Source organism: Lynx rufus, unplaced genomic scaffold, assembly GCF_022079265.1.
Source record: "Lynx rufus isolate CCGP_SWC_20201006 ecotype Redwood Valley unplaced genomic scaffold, mLynRuf1.p SCAF_3, whole genome shotgun sequence".
Taxonomy (NCBI): domain Eukaryota; kingdom Metazoa; phylum Chordata; class Mammalia; order Carnivora; family Felidae; genus Lynx; species Lynx rufus.
This window is the reverse complement of record NW_025814845.1, coordinates 39,452,297-39,470,597: the sequence shown is the minus strand read 5'-3', so window position 1 is coordinate 39,470,597 and position 18,301 is coordinate 39,452,297. Positions and strand designations below refer to the sequence as shown.

The 18,301-nt window shown below is 38.8% G+C and overlaps 1 protein-coding gene across 1 annotated transcript in view; it reads left to right on the top strand.

Annotated features, from left to right (window-relative positions):
* Positions 1-18,301, top strand: part of SCFD2 (sec1 family domain containing 2) — a 390,123-nt gene that overhangs the window by 140,759 nt on the left and 231,063 nt on the right. Inside the window, exon 5 of the mRNA XM_047090699.1 lies at positions 16,173-16,422. Within this exon, the coding sequence (XP_046946655.1) occupies positions 16,173-16,422 (250 nt within the window). The remainder of the gene's footprint in view (positions 1-16,172; positions 16,423-18,301) is intronic.

Below are 18,301 nucleotides of genomic sequence, written 5' to 3'. Positions count from 1 at the left end.
ATTTTATGGCTATCAACAAAGTGATTCTAAAGTTTATATGGAGAGACAAAAGACCCAGAATATCTAACACAATATTGAAGAAGAACAAAGTTGGAAGACTGATGCTACCTGACTTCAAGTCTTACCATAAAGCTACAATAATCAATATGTGTGGTGTTGGTGAAAAAACAGACAAATAGATCAATGGAACAGAATAGAGAGCCCAGAAAAAGACCCCCATAAATATAATCTGATCTTTGACAAAGGAACAATGGCAATGCAGTAGAGCAAAGGTCGTCTTTTTAACAAATGGTGCTGGGACAACTGGACATTCATACGTGCCCCCCCCCCAAAAAAAATCTAGATACAGACCCTACACTCTTCACAAAAATGAGCACAAAATGGATCATAGGTCTAACTATAAGCTACAAAACTTTAAAATTCCTAAAGATGAAATACAAGAAAACCTAGATGACCTTGGGATGATGATGACCTTTTAGGTACAACATCAAAGACACAATCCATGAAAGAAATAACTGATAAGCTATACTTAATTAAAATTAAAAAATTTCTTGTGAAAAATAGTATCAAAAGAATTAGAAGACAAGCCACAGACTGGGAGAAAATATTTGCAAAAGACTCATCTGTTAAAGGATTATTATCCAGGGGTGCCTGGGTGGCTTGGTCAGTTAAGCGTCCAACTTCGGCTCAGATCATGATCTCACGGTCCGTGAGTTCGAGCCCCGCGTCGGGCTCTGTGCTGACAGCTCAGAGCCTGGAGCCTATTTCAGATTCTGTGACTCCCTCTCTCTCTGCCCCTCCCCTGTTCATGCTCTGTCTCTCTCCATCTCAAAAATAAATAAACGTTAAAAAAAAGGATTATTATCCAAAACACATAAAGAACTCTTAAAACTCAGCAATATGAGAATGGGTTGAAGACACCTCACCAAATAAGATACACAGGTGGCATGTAAGCATATTAAAAGATGCTCTATGTCAAATGTCATCAGGAAAATGAGAATTAAAACAACAATGAGATAGCACTACACCCCTGTTAGAACTGCCAACTTCTGGAACAATGACAACACCTAATGCTGGTAAGGATGTGCGGTATACATTGTTGGTGGGAATGGAAAATGGTATAGCCACTTTGAAAGTCAGTTTAGCAGTTTCTTAGAAAACTAACCCTATTCTTGCCATACCATCCAGCAATCATGTTCCTTGGTATTTATGCAAAGAAGTTGAAAAAAGGTACATAAATACATCTGGTATAGTAGGTCCATTTTCTAAATAGAAGCATTGTTTTGGAGAGGAAGGTAATAAAATAGTAATAAATATAGTAGTAGAAATGAATATGGACTCTTTTATAGTTTATAAAATAACCATCTCATTTATATCTCACAAAAGACTGAGACATGAGCTGAAAGTCTGAGGTGAGGTATTATCCTCCTTTTTACCATGAACTTGAGGCCCAGAAATGTCAAATGCCTTGCTACAGTTAAGGGGTAAGGTGGGACTTAAATTACACCCTTTCACACTGGGCCTTTAAGGAAATGAGATGTTTACTTTCTGAACTATTCTAGTGCATTTTCAAAAGAGGAGGAAAAAATAGTAATATCTTGCAGTTAATTTCTGTAAAATGTGATTTGAGGTGCTCCAGAAAGGCTTTCTAAGACAAACTTCTGCCCAACTACCCCTGAACCCCAAATTTAACCATTAGTCATCTCACTCCCTCCTAGATTCTGTCTCTCTTCTCTGCTGAAATGCAGAATTCTCTTGGAAAAGTTGAGCCATTGAGTCATTCATTTCTTAGAGGAGGAATGCCTCATTTACTGGTGCTGGCAAGAGGCCAGTGAGTTCTGATTCTTGGTCGGGACAAGGGAGGGGCAAAGTCAGAGAAAGGAAAGTCGAGACCACTAAAGCCAAATTTGCTGCCTTCATGATTGTGCCTTTGGGTCCCCACTCTGGCATTAGGCCTTCTCTGGAGTTTATCCAAACTTCCCCTCCAGAGCAGAGTGTTCCGGAATCGCTTCTGAGTGAGATGGCCCAGCCTGCTGAGATTCTGGCTGGGATGCTTGTAGGAGAAGGGGCTCTGGAGCCTTGTCCCAGATCCACTGAGCTCGCAGGGTGATGCAGGCAGGTCACGAATGTGAGCAATGCTGCTTTGTTCCTGCATAGAATTTCCATGCTGCTGGTCACTCATGAGAGAGCCTGAGGCCTTGGGCAGCGCAGTGCCCTTCTTTTTCTTAATTCCTGTCAAGTGGTATGAAATGTTTGAAATAGTACTTAAGATAAACTGTTGTGGTTTTCGCAGACAACCTTTGAGCTGGCCTCTCTTAGTGGTGCCTTTACCATCTTTCTCTTCCTCCTCCCTATTCGGTAGGCTTTGCTTTGCTCTGTGGATCCTGGAAGTCAAATTCTATCACAGGTTTGGATATCACATTCTCCATGAAGATAGCTAAAATTTGTAGTTTCATCTTCTCACATATCCCTGATTTGCCAAAATGTTACTCCTTTGCAGGAGTCAGCAAAATGACATCATTTCAGTTGTCCGCTAAGAGTTGCGAAATTGTCACTTAGCCAAATTAAAAAGAAAGCAAGTAAGGGAGGAAGGAGGAAAGGAGAAAAAAGATGAGTTCTTAGATAATATATACATTCTGTAGAATATTTGTTATTAGAGGCAGAATTTACTGAGAGCTCAAGCAAAGAATGGACATATTGAGTTGGTGCTGATTGGAGGAGTGTGGATATTTTTATACAGGCTTCAGAAAGCCCAACATTGACCTGTTTTTATTATTTTTATTGGCTCCCTTGATGATAGACAAACTGGCCTAACCTGGGGCCAACAGAGCCAGCAGGAAATTTAGGTCACGGATAGTTGCATTTTAAAAACTCCAGTTTTTAGAGGCTGCTCAATCATTGTAATTGATTGATGATAACATGGCAAAGAGAGCTCTTAAATCATTAAAGGTGGCCCGATAAAGACACATGGCTAAAGATTTTGCTAGATGCACAGTTCCCAACTCTCTGCGGTGTTCTGTTCTGCTTTCTGAAGAAGTAGTTTGTCTCTCATTTTGTGTGACTTACGGCCCAGCTGGCCTGTTTACAGAAAACAACCTTTTAAACTTGGCAGTTCTGTTTGAAACATAGTGTAACATCATTTCCCGAGAGATGGGAGGAAAAAAACATTACAAAAAAAGTTTGTTTCCCTCCTAAAACATATGTGTGTTTTAAACTGAAGAGCCATTGAAAGTTGCTCTTTTTGTCTTTCTCTGAAATCAAGGCCTTAGCCTTTCCTTCTAGCTGAAGTTAAGGGTGGCTGAATTAGATTATTTGATAACTCCTGTAAGCTTCTTATATGTTCCTGCTCTTGCTTTGGATAAATGCTAATCTGTAATAAAAACTCTAAGTAGATAGCTCTGTTCTTCCCAGGACACAGGAAATGTGGCCCAGTGTAATGGCATTTTAAAAAGATTTTATTGAAGTAAATATAATATGGAAAAGTACAGCTCAACGAAGTTTTACTAACTGAAGACATCTGTGTAATCAGCACCCAGATCAGGAAACAGAAAATTACCGGCAATCCTGGAAGCCCCACTTTTGCTGCCTCCAAGTTACTCCTTCCTTCCAGTGGGTAGAGACTTCTGAGAGTATAGATTGGTTTTCTCTGGTTTTTGTGTTTTACGTAAATGGAATCATACAATGTGTTCTTTTTCTATGGCCTTTTTCATTCATCATTGTCTTTGTGAGATGAAACTGTATTGTTGTTTTATAAAATTATGGGTCACTCTTTATAGTCGCTATGTAGTATTCTATTGTGTGACTACAGCATAATTTTTCTGTAAGGGCATTTCAGGGGGGGAGAGAATGTAGAACCTGTTTTCACTTCCACTAAGGACTTTGCCATTTCTCAGCCCCATTGAATCATCTGCCCCACAGACACAGAATGCAAGCTACTTTCAAGTGCCTCTTACAGGGATAAATTTGGGGAAATACTTTCTGTGTTATATTACATTGCTTTTTCTTTCTGTTAAGCCTTCTTGATACATTCTTCTAACTTTCTCACGAATCACTCATGCCATTATTTTGCTCACTCTAGAATCTTCCATTCATTCTGGGCCTCTTTTTCACTGTCCTGAGTTTAAACATCCCCCTTTCTGAAATACTTACATCTGTCCCATTCTTACATTTTTCTCCAATTCTACCCTCTCTGTTGTCTCCTTTGAATCACCTTGTTTTACTCTGAACCTCCTTTCAAAAACTTTGGAATAATTCTATACTTGTCTTTTCTCTCATACTGTGTATCTAATCCATCAGCATAGCGTGCTGGCTTTAGCTTCAAAATATTTCCAGATCTAAGCATTTCACATTACTTGCAATGTGCCACTGCAGACTAAGCCCCATTGTTTTGCTTGGATTACAGATTGCTTCCTAACTGTGTCCCTGCTTCTAGCCTTGCCCCTCCATAGTCTGTTCTTTCAATACACCTTGCGTGATAGCCTTTTCCAACATATATCTGATCATACTATTCCTCTGCTCCAAACTCCTTTCATCTGGGAACAAAGGCAAAAGTTCTAAGAGTGGGCTCTGTGGCCCTGAACCATCCGCATTCTTCTTTGCCTCATCTTATCACCTTGCCACTTCTCTTGCAAAGGCAACTGAACCTGTCCATACAACTTCCACATCATTGGTCTATCACACTCTCTGCTGCTTCTCATCTGCAGCCCATGCTGTAGTCCAGATCTACTGTCTTTATTTTTTTTTTTAATTTTTTTTTCAACGTTTATTTATTTTTTGGGACAGAGAGAGACAGAGCATGAACGGGGGAGGGGCAGAGAGAGAGGGAGACACAGAATTGGAAACAGGCTCCAGGCTCTGAGCCATCAGCCCAGAGCCCGACGCGGGGCTCGAACTCCCGGACCGCGAGATCGTGACCTGGCTGAAGTCGGACGCTTAACCGACTGCGCCACCCAGGCGCCCCTAGATCTACTGTCTTTAAATCAGCTGCTCCTGGAGACCATTTCTGCCCTCTTTGACAACTTTGGCATCTGATTCCTTTTTGCGCATATCTCTTCAGTGCATCCTACCCTTTTCTTCACATAGTTGTAGGTACACATAGAAAACTATGCTGTTTGTACAGGATATGCTGGGTTAACAGCTACACAGAACTGGAGGCCACTTGCCCAGTGGTCTGGCTGCTTCAGGTTCCAGCCAGTTGTCACTAGGGCTTGGAGTGTAAGGTAACCATGGCATGGTGACACCCTGGATGAAAAATTCTGCTTTAACATTTGTGGCTAGAACTACATATCCCTCTACCAGAGCTGTTTAACCTTGAATGAGGTTCTAGAACCTGTGATGTATCTTTTTGAGGGACTCTAAGGAGTTGCAAGTCAATAGATCATCTCTGATTTATCTCATCTACTGGGTTCCCCTGATGATTTGTCCTAGTCAGAATCTTGGTATCATACTTTGTCTCAAGCTTCTGGATTTCCCTTCCTCACAAACTCTGGGTTCCCTCTGACTGGGAAGCACTGGAGAGTAAACGCGTGGTAGCCAGATACAGGTTTTGGAGAAAGACAGTCCTGAGTTGGAGTCTAGCTCAACCACCCACTAGCTGATGTCCTTGACAAGTAACCTTTCTCATCCTCAATTTCTGCCTCTGAAATAATAATACCTGTGTTACAGGGTAATCAGGAAGATTAAATGAGATAATCTATAATTGTATCTTTGTAAGTGTTCATTTCTCTTATTGTGGTGTCAGCTATTTCATCATAGAGATAAGTATGCTTTTGATACTATGTTCAAAGAAGTGGATTAGGTCCTGGAGATAGCATTAGGAATAAGTTGTGCTTCTTGCCACCACGGATTTTTCAGTCTTAGAAGAGAGCTAGACATGGATAATTAAATTCAGGGTGATAAGAGCCATGGTAGAGGGAAATAGAAGCTTCTCTTGGATCACAAAGTAGGCGTATTTAACGCATCTAGGGAAGCTCTGAGGACATAACACTTGAGTTGAATCAGGAGACCAGGTGGAGAAGAGGGAAAAGAATTTTCCAGGCAGAGAGATAAGCACAGAGGCAAATGCAAGTAGTTCAGGCAAACCTGTAAGGAAAGGATTCATGATAGATGAGGTTGAACAGTTATGTGAGCTATGAAGCTAAGACAATAACAACAACCAAAACAACAACAAAAACCCATGTCATATTCAAGGCTTTATCATTAAGGCAGTGAAAACCATGAAATAATTTTAGGGAGATCAACTTTTTGGCTTAGAATGAGATAAATCATAGCTAGAGAAAAGGGTAGTTGCAATTTAGGGCATCGAGGAAGGAATAAAGAAGAGATGGATATATCAAGTTGTGGGGACTTGGTGGCTGATTTGATGTGGCAGGGACAAGAGAGAGCTGCAGTAGAGCCCAGGTTTCTGTCTTGGTCAACTGGAAGAATAATGGTCCCACAAAACAGTATAGGGTACACAGAATGAAGAGCAGATTTGGCAGTAAAAATATTCATTTCAGTTTTAGATATGTTGTGTTCAATTTGCAGATGAGATATATAAGTGGAGAAGGCCAATGGACAATTGACTCTATGGGTAGGGAGCAAAGGATGCAAATTTGGCTGAAGATACAGGTATATAAGTTGTATTAGTTAGTATTCAGATTAAGGTGAGATACCAAAGGAATCCACAAATACAGTGACTCAGATAGGATATTTCATTTCCCATACACACAGCCATCTAGAAGTTCTTGGTTGGTCCAGTCCAGATGCCGCTCAAATGTGGTCCACCTGACCAGCAGCATTGGTGTCACCTGAGAAGCAGTACAAAGTACAGAATCTTCAGGCCCCATCCCAAACCTAATGAGTCAGCATCTGCATTTGACAGATTATCTACATGCACATTACATTTTGAGAAGCTCTGATTTAAAGAAGCATGTTGTTCTGCGTTTCTCTCAAAGAACGTAGTGGAAGCAATCTTGCCACTACTTTATCTGCATTTTAGCCATGATAAGGGGAAAAGAGAGTAGAAAATAATGAGCTTTCTTTTTAGGATATGATATCTTTAAATCGGTAATTATTGGTATATACCATATTCGAAATTAAAACTGAGAAAATTTTGTTTTTAATTCCTTTAAAAATAACAAACCTGTTAACATGCTAACATAAATAACATATTTTTATGAAGAATAGCTATACTTCTCAAACCAGAAAGAGTAAGAATGGCGTTGGTTTTATTTTTGCAAATCTCTTTAATGTGTCACTGAGTAGAAAACAGCTGGGTTCTCATATTTGCCTCCTCATTCGGTATGCTGCCATATGTTGTTTTGGTTGAAATTTATGAAGAAAATCCAGCTTCATGCAGATACAGAGCTGGAAAAGGGAAGAATATTTTGATAGCTTTTTCAGATATTCTTTTTTGATACATGCCTAGACTCTACAAGCAGTGATTTCTTTCAAGGGTAAATTGTAATGTGGAATCTGAAAGCATATAAATGAGCTTTTTGTACTCTTTTACATTAAAATCCACTGGTCTACCCTGTATTTTGGATAGATCGTTTGTATATTCCTGATTTTCTTACATCATACGTTGGTTATTTGCAAATATTGGCTCACTAATGTATGCAAATCTTCCAAATGTTGACACAATGCATTATGCAATTGAAAATAATCACATTTTTTAATGTCACCATTGATCTCATTGTGTAAGTGCAGAGAATCTGCCAGTGGTAGATACACATTTTCCAAAATTTGAATTTTTGATTAAAAGCCAGAATTTTATCGTTGGCAATAAATATATCAATTGTTTTTCTTAAAGGAGCAAGATTACTTTGTTCATTTTTGAGAAAATGTGTGCCAAATACATGAGTCTTAATAATCATAATTTCTCTGTCATTCTTTCAAGTAACAACAGTTTTACATGACAGAAATAATTAGTTCGGTTCACACCCCAAATAATTGCATAGGTGTTTTTCCTTAAGATAACCATTGTGCTTTAGGGTACAGGAGAAGTCCTTTGTGCATAGTTCCTACTTTGTTACATAAAATATTCAAGAAACATTTATTTAAAGGTTGAAATTTTATAAGAGTAATAATTTTTACTTCTTACTCCATGGCATTCTTAAGTGAAGCTGGCTTTTAAAAAATTCCATCTGTGAATACATAGTATAGTGGCAAAGAATACAATGACTGTTAGCGTAGTTTGGAACCGTTTTCCTTGGTCTGTTAAGATCCCAGCAATTTTATCCACCATTATTTTTACACTGTTAATACAGATGTCCACATAGTCAAAAAGGCAAAGAATGTCTTAGTATTGTTATAAGAGTAGTTTTGACATCCTGAAAAGGTCGCTGGGATCTTGGGTCTATAGACCACACTTTGAAAACCACTGTCTCATATGATTATTCTGAGTTTGATGTATATTGGCTTATATGAGATTGCATGGTTTTTGGACTGCTTAGTTCTAGAAAAAATTGTAAAGTAGAAAATTTTAAGTTTGGTGTGTGTCTATTTTTTTCCTTTCTGTGACAGCCCTGGAGGCACTCCCCAGCACCCTAGTGGGACAGAGGGAATGAGTACCGAGGGACCTCTTCATGCTTGCTCTTGTTCGTCTGGCTAGTCATTGGACAAGTATTGATGGAGCCCTCTCATGGACCAAGTTCTTTGTCTGGCCTCTGGCCCTGATGCAGAGCTTCTCATGCCCTACCTCACAAAACCGCCTGTATTCGTTTCCTATTGCTACTATAGCAAATCAAAACAAACCTAGATGCTTAAAACAACATAAGTTTACTACCTTACAGCTCTGTAGGTCAGGAGTCCAACACCGGTCTCACCAGGCAAAAATCGAGGTATTGGCAGCACTGCATTCCTTTTTGGAGGCTTTAGGGGGGCATCTACCTCGTCACCTTTTCCAGTCTAGAGGCCCCTGCATTCCTTGGCTCGTGGCCCCCTTCCTCCACCTTCAAAACTGGCAGCATTGTATTTCTCTCTGACCATAGCCAGGAAAGGTTCTCTACTTTAGGGACTCATGTAAGTAGACCAGACCCACCCAGATCATGCAGGATCATCTCCATCGCAAGATCTGTAAACTTAATCACACTGGCAGAGTCCCTTCTGCCCTATTTGCTTATGACATATTCTGGGAATTAGAATATGGGCCTTTCTGGGGGGGGGTCATTATTCTACCTACTACACACTCTTCATAAGTGTGTGTTAAATATTTGTTGAAGGAGTAAAGGAACTATCTTATCCCATTGGTCATTTCTCAGAGCTTTGTTCCTCCCTGATATTGTTCATTATTTAAGGCTCGGTTGAGGTACCGTCTCTTCTGGGACTTGGTGTTCCTCTGCTGTCTTTTCAAAGTGAATGAAAACTTCTACTAAAGCACTTACTTACTGCTCCTCCACTACTGTTTACTCCTACCCCTACCCACCTGTAAGCTCCTTGACTCTTGTGTCTCGCCTTGTTCTTTGTATGCCCAGATTATAGCACAATGTCTGGCACTTAGTATATGTACGATAAACATTTGTTGATGAATTCCTGAGTGCATCAACGAATTATCCTCACACATACCAAGTTAACCAAGTTACATTTTTGCATTTTGCCTGGGGCATATCCCAGAAGTCCATTTCCCGCAAATAAGCAGAATGACTTTCATCATGGGCATTTAAAACCTGTATTAATGGCAAAACATAAGAGACTCTTTTTTTTTTTTAATTTTTTTTAACGTTTATTTATTTTTGAGACAGAGAGAGACAGAGCATGAACGAGGGAGGGGCAGAGAGAGAGGGAGACACAGAATCGGAAGCAGGCTCCAGGCTCCGAGCCATCAGCCCAGAGCCCGACGCGGGGCTCGAACTCACGGACCGTGAGATCGTGACCTGAGCTGAAGTCGGACGCTTAACCGACTGAGCCACCCAGGCGCCCCAAAACATAAGAGACTCTTAAAGATAGAGAACAAACAGAGGATTACTGGAGGGGTTGTGGGAGGGGGGATGAGCCAAATGGGTAAGGGGCATCTACTCCTGAAATTGTTGTTGCACTATATGCTAACTAACTTGGATGTAAATTAAACAATAGATGAATTAAAAAAAAAACCTGTATTAATGGTATTAATGTAGGGATGGCCAGTGATGTTTTGGGGTAGAAGGGTCTTAGGCACTCCCTCAAGCCCCTGGCAACATTTACTAGGCTGCATCCAGGGACCCAACTATGCCTGGGAGGAGTTGCAGAGATGGGTTCTCCAGCCTCAGGTTAGAGTGGCTTTGAGTTTCACTGAGGTTCTGCAGGCCGCACCGCAGAGGAGCGAGGACGGAGCCAGCCCTGCCCGCTCTGTAGCCACAAAGCAGATGGCCTGTGTGCTCCCGTGCCTGCAGACGTAGCCCCCACAGAGCCTGACTCTGACTCTGCAGAGGTGTTTCAATTCAGCCAAGAAAAAAAAAAAGGCCTTTCTAAAGACAACATGCATTTTACAGAGAGCCTTTTGTGTGGAGTTACTGGGGACTCACTCAAAAATAACAGGAGCTCCAGACTTGCAGAATTAAAATTAAAAGAAAGTTCTGTTACTCTAGACACAGCTCTAGTCTCCCACCTCCTACTAGTTGGCTCATTTATATCAAAATGAGTGAGAAATTTAATCCCTGGTACTTTATAAAGAAGCTTTTTTTTTTTTTTTGCTTTGGTTGTGGTTTGCTGTGTGTGTGTGTGTGTGTGTGTGTGTGTGTTTTAATGGCAGTGTTTAATAATGTTTATATTGCCTTTAACCTTTGACTAACTTTGCAGTTACGTTCCCAGATGTGGTGTCACATCCAGTACTGGTAGGCTGCCCCTCTCTCCTTCGAGACTATGAACTTCTTATTCCTAGAAGGTTTTGAATTCCCTACCAGTCATCTTAATCACTTCTACTGGGTAGGAAAGGAGTCCATGGGGTAGGAGGTCATAGTAGTAGCAATCGGTTCATATGTGTCAGGGGCCATGCACCAGGCACTGTGCTTGGTGACTTACTTCTGTTATTAAATCTGGAGAGCAACCTTGTGAAGCAAAAGCTATGGTTGTCTCTCTTCAAATGTAAGGTCAAGTGTTTTCCCCAAAAGTAACCCTCAGAAAAGAGGGTGTCCTCTTATGCCTGAGTCCTCACCAACACAATACCCCATTGTGGGGATTACTCTATTTTAAGTCACAAAGTAGTTTACTGTTTGGGCATTTGTGGTATTTTGCCCATTTTGCAGGTGAGGAACCTGGGACTTACATTAAGTTGCCCCAGGTCACCCAGCTGGTAAGTGCAGGCATCTATTTTTATTCCCATACTCTCATGATTAATCCTACTCAGATTCTTTCTTTCACCTTTAGAAAGGTTTCAATCCAGGGTCTCACTGATCTTTTCCTTCTTCTTGTTGAGGTTTCATTCTAAAAGCAGAGAATATCAGAAAATGGATATATATCCAGTCTGGAGCCATGCTTTTATGGGTAGTACTAGGAGGGTCTAGTTCTAAGCCAATGTGCATAGGATTCCCTCTGGTTCATCCTTGCCAGACAATCCCCCTGCCTCCCTTTGCCATTGATGGAAAGTTCATTGCTTCCTGAGCCAGTCCCTTATCTTGGCTGATGGTTCTGTTTGTGAGGAATTCTTATCAGCTGAAATTGTCTTGCCTGGAATTTTCGGTCTGACTGAAGGAGATCCAAAAGTACCTGGATTTGCCTCCCTTCCCTCGAACTCCCTTCTCCTCCCCTCTCCTCCTCTGGCCCTCCCCTTGCCAATAAATGTTTCACTTTAGAATATTTTTAGATTTATAGAAAAGTTGTCAAGATAGTAGAGAGTTCTGCATATCCTCACTATATTGTTAAGATCTTACAGTACTTAGCAAAACAAAGAAGCCAATATTGGTACATTATTATTATTAACTGTAAACTCCAGATTTTATTCTCATTTCACCTAGTGGTTTTTTGTCCCCCCAACATTCTTTTTCTGTTCCAGGAACATTTTGTAGAATGTTCCTCAGTTGGTATTTATGTGATGTTTTTATTGTGGGGTTATGTGTTTGGGAGAAGAATACCACAAAAGTGAAGTGCCATTCTCATCATATCATATTAGGGGCACATAATATCATTTGAGTTTATCACGGGTGATGTTAACCTTGATCTTCTAGGGTAAACTTCTCCTCCCTCTTCTTTCCATACACAATTTTTTAGAAGCAAGTCACTATGTACAGCCCACACTTAAGAAGAGGAGGGATTAAGCTCTACCTTCTGGAGGGGGCAGTATCTACATAAATTATTTGGAATTCTGTAAAAAACATCTATCTGTTCTGTATGTATGCATGCATCTAATTCATAAGTTGTTTGGAATTCTGTAAAAAACATCTATCTGTTCTGTATGTATGCATGCATGCATGCATGCATGTATGTATTTATGCCATCACTTATTTATATCAGTATGGCACAAAGCACACTTATTTTGGACTTTGAGTTCTAATCCATTACTACTTTATTTTCTTGCTCAAAGTGTTTCCGCTTTGGCCATGGGGAGGCCTTCCAGTTGTCTCTTGTGTCCTTTTGACATGCCCCATCCTTTTGTTTTTTATGGACTTCCTTACTTTCTGGCACAACAAGATCTTCCAAGTTCTTCTTATATTTTCCCTACCTTATCCCTAGAATCAGCCATTTCTCTGAGGACTCCTGATTCCTTTTATTTGAGAATGATGTTAGAAACCAAGATCTGACCCCTGGCTGTGCTCATTGCTACCAGGGTGTCATTACTTCTAGATTCTCACAGTGGCAGAATTAGGAAATAGATGTATGTATATCAGCCCATGTTATACACATATCTATGATATTTCTCTGTCTACATTTGTTTCTGCAGGAAAGCTTTTCTTTTTTGAGCATTGGTATTTTTCTTGGTAGCCAATAAGGAAATATGATTCATTACCTACTATCACCAATGATAATGTTTTTTTTTTTTTAAAAAAAGGAGAAAAAGGTGAAACTGGAGACCTTGGCATAAATATGGCTTAAGAACTGAGCCATCTCTAGTCACATCATGTCATTTCAGAGATGAAGAGATATGAGTTCACTGGGACCCTACGAGGTTAAGGAACTAGTTAGTGGTACAGTCAGGTTTGGATCTGGGTGTTTGAAATGGAGTCTCTATTTCCACCACATCACATGCCTCTTTAAGACTGATTAGCAAATATTCTTGGCTTTGTATTCAACTCAATAATTAGCTTTTGGGAATGCTTGAAGCAGATTAGAATGTAATTTTAGAAATTAGGGTGCACAGGTATTACCTAGCTAACAGAAATTTGCTAGAGTGTCATTAGTGAGGGAGCTTGTTCTCTGGCAATATATTTTAGATCAACAACTTTAAAATGATGCTCTCATGGCCAGATGTTAGTGGGTAAATCTTTTCAAATGATTATGGTGATTATGTTGTTTTACTTTTTATAACTATCTTTTAAAAATCCTTTTGCTCTGGGAAAAGACTTAAAAGGGCTCCCATAGGCTAGATACTTGATGCATATACCTGTTTTTTAGAAATGGGATATAAAGCAATGAAGGAATCTGCTTAATGTTATCCAAGATGTTGGTGATAGGGTAAAAAGGAAAAATGAAAGCTGTAGCCCCCATGGCCCCACTTCTAACAGGCCAACCACACAGCTCCTTTATTATAAATTGCTCTGGGCAGCTTGTAAAGCAAAGAACACTTGAATGTTTTTCTCCAGAGACTCCTGAGGCAATAGGACGGTCCTAGGATGCCTTCAAATGTTTCAGCCATTTCCTTTGAGAAGTGGGTGTGTTTATACTTGGTAAATCATGTCTTGTCACCATGTAGCAGTAAAATCTTCCTGTTCTTTTCCATTTGAACCTATTCATTCCAAAGACTTATCATTTTGTTTTTGTTTGGTGCATTGTGAACATCCAAGTTTTTTAGTGGAAATAAATGGTAACAGCTGTTTTTCGTGTACCAAATAATATAATTGTGAACCTTAACCTTGAGATGATATATCCAAATTTTTCCAGGTGTGGAAATGACTTGACTAGAAAAGTTCATTTTGGAGTAATCATCCCAATATAGAATCACATCCAGCTGCTCGCCATCAACTTCATTCAAAGAGAGAACATTTCTATAGGCCATTTTTTTATTCCAACACTCCCTTCATAACCTGGCTTTTCCTTTTAAAATATTGCATTTTCACACACTTAAACACACACACACGCACGCACACACCCTAAAGTCTCATCTTTCTTCTCTTCTGCTTTACTCTTCTCCGTAGCTGTGCCCACCATCTAGTATACTATATATTTTACTTCTTTAGATTTTTAATTGTCTGTTTCACCCAACTAGAATGTAAGCTGTGTGAGAGCAGGGAATTTGTTTTCTTCACCGCTGCATCCCTAGACCCAGAATAATACCTGGAATATAGTAAGTGCTTAATGAACCCTTTTGAATGAATGGCATGAAAGTTGCAAGTTGTAGTCATTTGCTCCCTGATTTTAATATAAGTACAAGTAGTTGAGTTTTATTTTATAGGATTATTTTATATTATAGGTTAAATAAAACATTATTTAAAATGGGGATTTATCTGTTTATGAAAAATCTCAGAATTTGTGTGAGACATGGTATAGTTACCTGGAAGTTATTAGGTGACTCCAGAAATGCAGTACTGTTATCATATGCAAGGAATTTTGAAATTCTCTGCTAAATATCACTCGTGAAATTAGTGGAAGAGCTAAAAGGAAAAAAATTTTAAGTTTTAAGATAAATTATCTTCAGATCCACCCAAAGATACCTTGAACCTTAAGTGACATTGCCCAGTTTGATCCCTTATTCTATTCACCAGATTTAGCAGAAAATGACTTTTCATTGTTATAAAAAAATCCTATGATCCAGTAATTGCACTAGTGGGTATTTACCCAAAGAATAAAAAATATTAATTTGGAAGCATATATGCACTCCTATGTTTATTGCAGCATTATTTACAATAGCGAAATTATGGAAGCAAGACAAGTGTCCACTGATAGATGAATGGATAAAGAAAATGTGATGTATATATACAGTGGAATATTACTCAGCCATAAAAAGAATGAAATCTTAACATTTGCATTGATATGGATAGAGCAAGAGACTATAATGCTAAGCAAAATAAGTCAGTCGGAGAAAGATAGGTGCCATATGATTTCACTTATGTGTGGAACTTAAGAAATAAAACAAAGAAAGAAACCAAAAAACCAGACTCTTAACTATAGAGAACAAACTGATGGTTACCAGAGGGGAGGTGGGTGGAGGGATGGGTGAAATAGGTAAAAGGGATTAAGAGTACACTTTAATCATGATGAGCACTGAGTAATGTATAGAATTGTTGAATCACTGTATTGTACACTGAAACTAATATAACACTGTATGTTAACTATTAGGAATCAAAATGTTAAAAATTTAAAGACTACATGAAAATAAAAACAAACTTTGATTTTGGAATTAAAAAATCTATTCTCTAAAAAAATTTTTTTTAATGTTTACTATTTATTTTTGAGAGAGAGAGATACAGAGACAGAGTGAGAGTGGGGGAGGGTTAGAGAGAGAGGGAGACACAGAATCCGAAGCAGGCTCCAGGCTCTGCCTGAGCTGTCAGCACAGGGCTTGACGTAGGGCTTGAACTCACGAATGATGAGATCATGACCTTAGCCGAAGTCAGACGCCCAACCAACTGAGCCACCCAGACGCCCCTAAAAAATCTATTCTTGACTACTATTTGCCAAACATAGAGAATATTAAAAAGAATATGCTGTAAAATTTAAGGCAATTCCTCTGAATGTCAGCATGTGTTTACATATATAGATGCTGACATGTTTTTGTTTTTAATCATTGCTTTAAAAATACATTTTTTAATTTAAAATTCTAGTATCTGAAGTACTTACACTTATAAAACTAATGGATTCTTATTTGTTTAAGCAATATGTGAGATAATATAAAAGGTTCTGCAACTTGACTAGTGCAGTGTTATAAACTAGATCATTCCAAACCATCAATCTAATGCCAAATTTCTTGCAGCTTTCTCTCCAGGACAAGAAGCAAACAAATAAAAGGCAACATAGTCAGTGAACATCACAAACTTGTTTGCAAGATATCTTTGGACTGATGCGATGCATAAATTACATCTTTGTATAAGAATGATGTATTTTCATATTACCACCTTTTATTCCAGAGCATTGGGGAGTCAACCATGTCTGTTGTGTTAAATCAGCTGCTGCCCATGATGAAGCCTTTGAACCAAAGGACCGACAATGATTACAGCCCTGAAGAATTGTTGATCCTCCTGATATATATTTACTCTGTTGGTGGAGAGTTTACAGTGGACAAAGACCTGGGGGAAGCTGAAGAAAAAGTGAAGAAAGCATTGGCTCAGGTCTTCTGTGAAGAGTCTGAATTGTCACCTTTGCTGCAAAAAATCACAGGTGAGTGTTTAATAAAAAATACAGGACATAAAAATCACTGACACAGAAAAGGGTTTAAAAATAAAGGCATTTTAGGAAGAGGATGTAACCATGTTCTTTGGAGTTGTCTGGAATTTTACGAGGCCTGATGAATGCTAGCCAGCCTTTAGGACTAGGTTTTCATTGCAGTGTCCCCCCCCCCCCCGCCCCACCAGTTGTAGTGAAATGGCCTTCTAGTTGCCTGCCACAGCTCCTATTTTTAGAGCCTTGTTAAAATAGCAAAATTCTCACAGGGTATAATATCTTTAAGAAAAAATAAAATGCAGGGAAGCCTATTCAAAAAGGTTTCTATTGACATATTTTCTTTGAAATAGTCATTTCAAGCTTTAAAAAAAACACACACCGATGCACAAACCTGCCCTAAGATGCTACCCAATGTCATAGGATTGAAAATAGCAATTTTCAAGAGTACTTTCATACTTTTGACTTCTCATCTTTCGTTTTGAATCTGAATTAATTGGTAGTATCTCAAATAATATCTAAAACATACTATTAGTGGCTGATTTGGGGAAAATATATAGTTAAATATCACAAAATGTAACCATTTTACTATGATGTAACTCATGGAGACATTCATTTCTGTGTTTCTTATCAAACTCCATATCATTTATGGGTTTTTTTTTTGTTTTTGTTTTTGTGGGGTTTTTTGTACAAAGTTTATTTCCATTGGTATGGATTGAGCCCAGGTCTGTTTAAGAGTGAGAAACTGTTGAAGCTTACATGCAAAACTTCAGTCCTTTAAAAACCTACCGAGTTTCCATGCATTCATGAATGTGTGCGTATAGGTGTGTGTAGACCTCTCCATTCAGGAAGGCTCCGCAGAGGCACAGTATGTATTTTCCAACTTTTCCTCCTGTTGCCTGTTGTGCCTCCCTGACAGAATTTTCCAGATGGCTCAGCATGAGCCTGTGTAGTTGTTGACCTTGGTGCTCTATGCACGTGTGCATACCTGCCGACCTTTTCTGTGTTTGGTTATGGCAAACAAAACCCTGACAAGATGGAAACCCAGTGAAGTTTCCACAAAAATAAAACATTTTCTTGCTTCGCATAGAATGTATCTGCCAACTTAAAAACGTGCTTAAGGAAAACTTGTGGAATTCGCTCACATTTCATTAAGTTATAGCACTATATGTGATTACGTGTGTTTGTTGGGCTATAAATGAAGATTGACTTAGAAAAGTTTAATATGGTTTATATAGTGCCTTGAATAGTAGTTTGATTCAGAGTAAATTTCAAAGCTAGGAGAATTTAGTTGGAAATTATTCTTAAAATGCATAATTTCAGAAACAGACAACAAAGATGGTTTGTTTTAGCTGAGGTTATTTGGATGGCTTTTCTGTAACGTTAGTATGTTACTATATTATTTTGGGAATTGAAATCATGCTGTAAGAGTATTCATTTAATATTTGTTCAAGGTGTTTATTGACCCAGCATTTCACTCTTTATTAGTTTCTCTATTTATGATTGCTTAGGATATTGCATTTTCTTGCTTTTAAATGTGACTTCACATTTAAAAACACTTCTGTACATTCATGTTTGTATCAAGAAAATGAGTAGGTTTAGCAAATGAAGCTTCAAAATAAGAATTTGTGAGAGTTTCAGTATATTTAAACAATTTAGAGACATATTATTTTGCAATACAAAGTATACATTCCTACCCAGATTAACTTTGCATGTAAAGTTTAAACAGAGTGGATAAGATGCACTATTTAAATTTGGCATAAGTGAACTTACCAGTGGAATACATATGTGTTGATCAACCTCTGTGGACACCAAAAGGCTTTATTTATGATGATAGACTTTTCCTTGGCCATAGATCTGCCCCTTATTAAGTATGTTG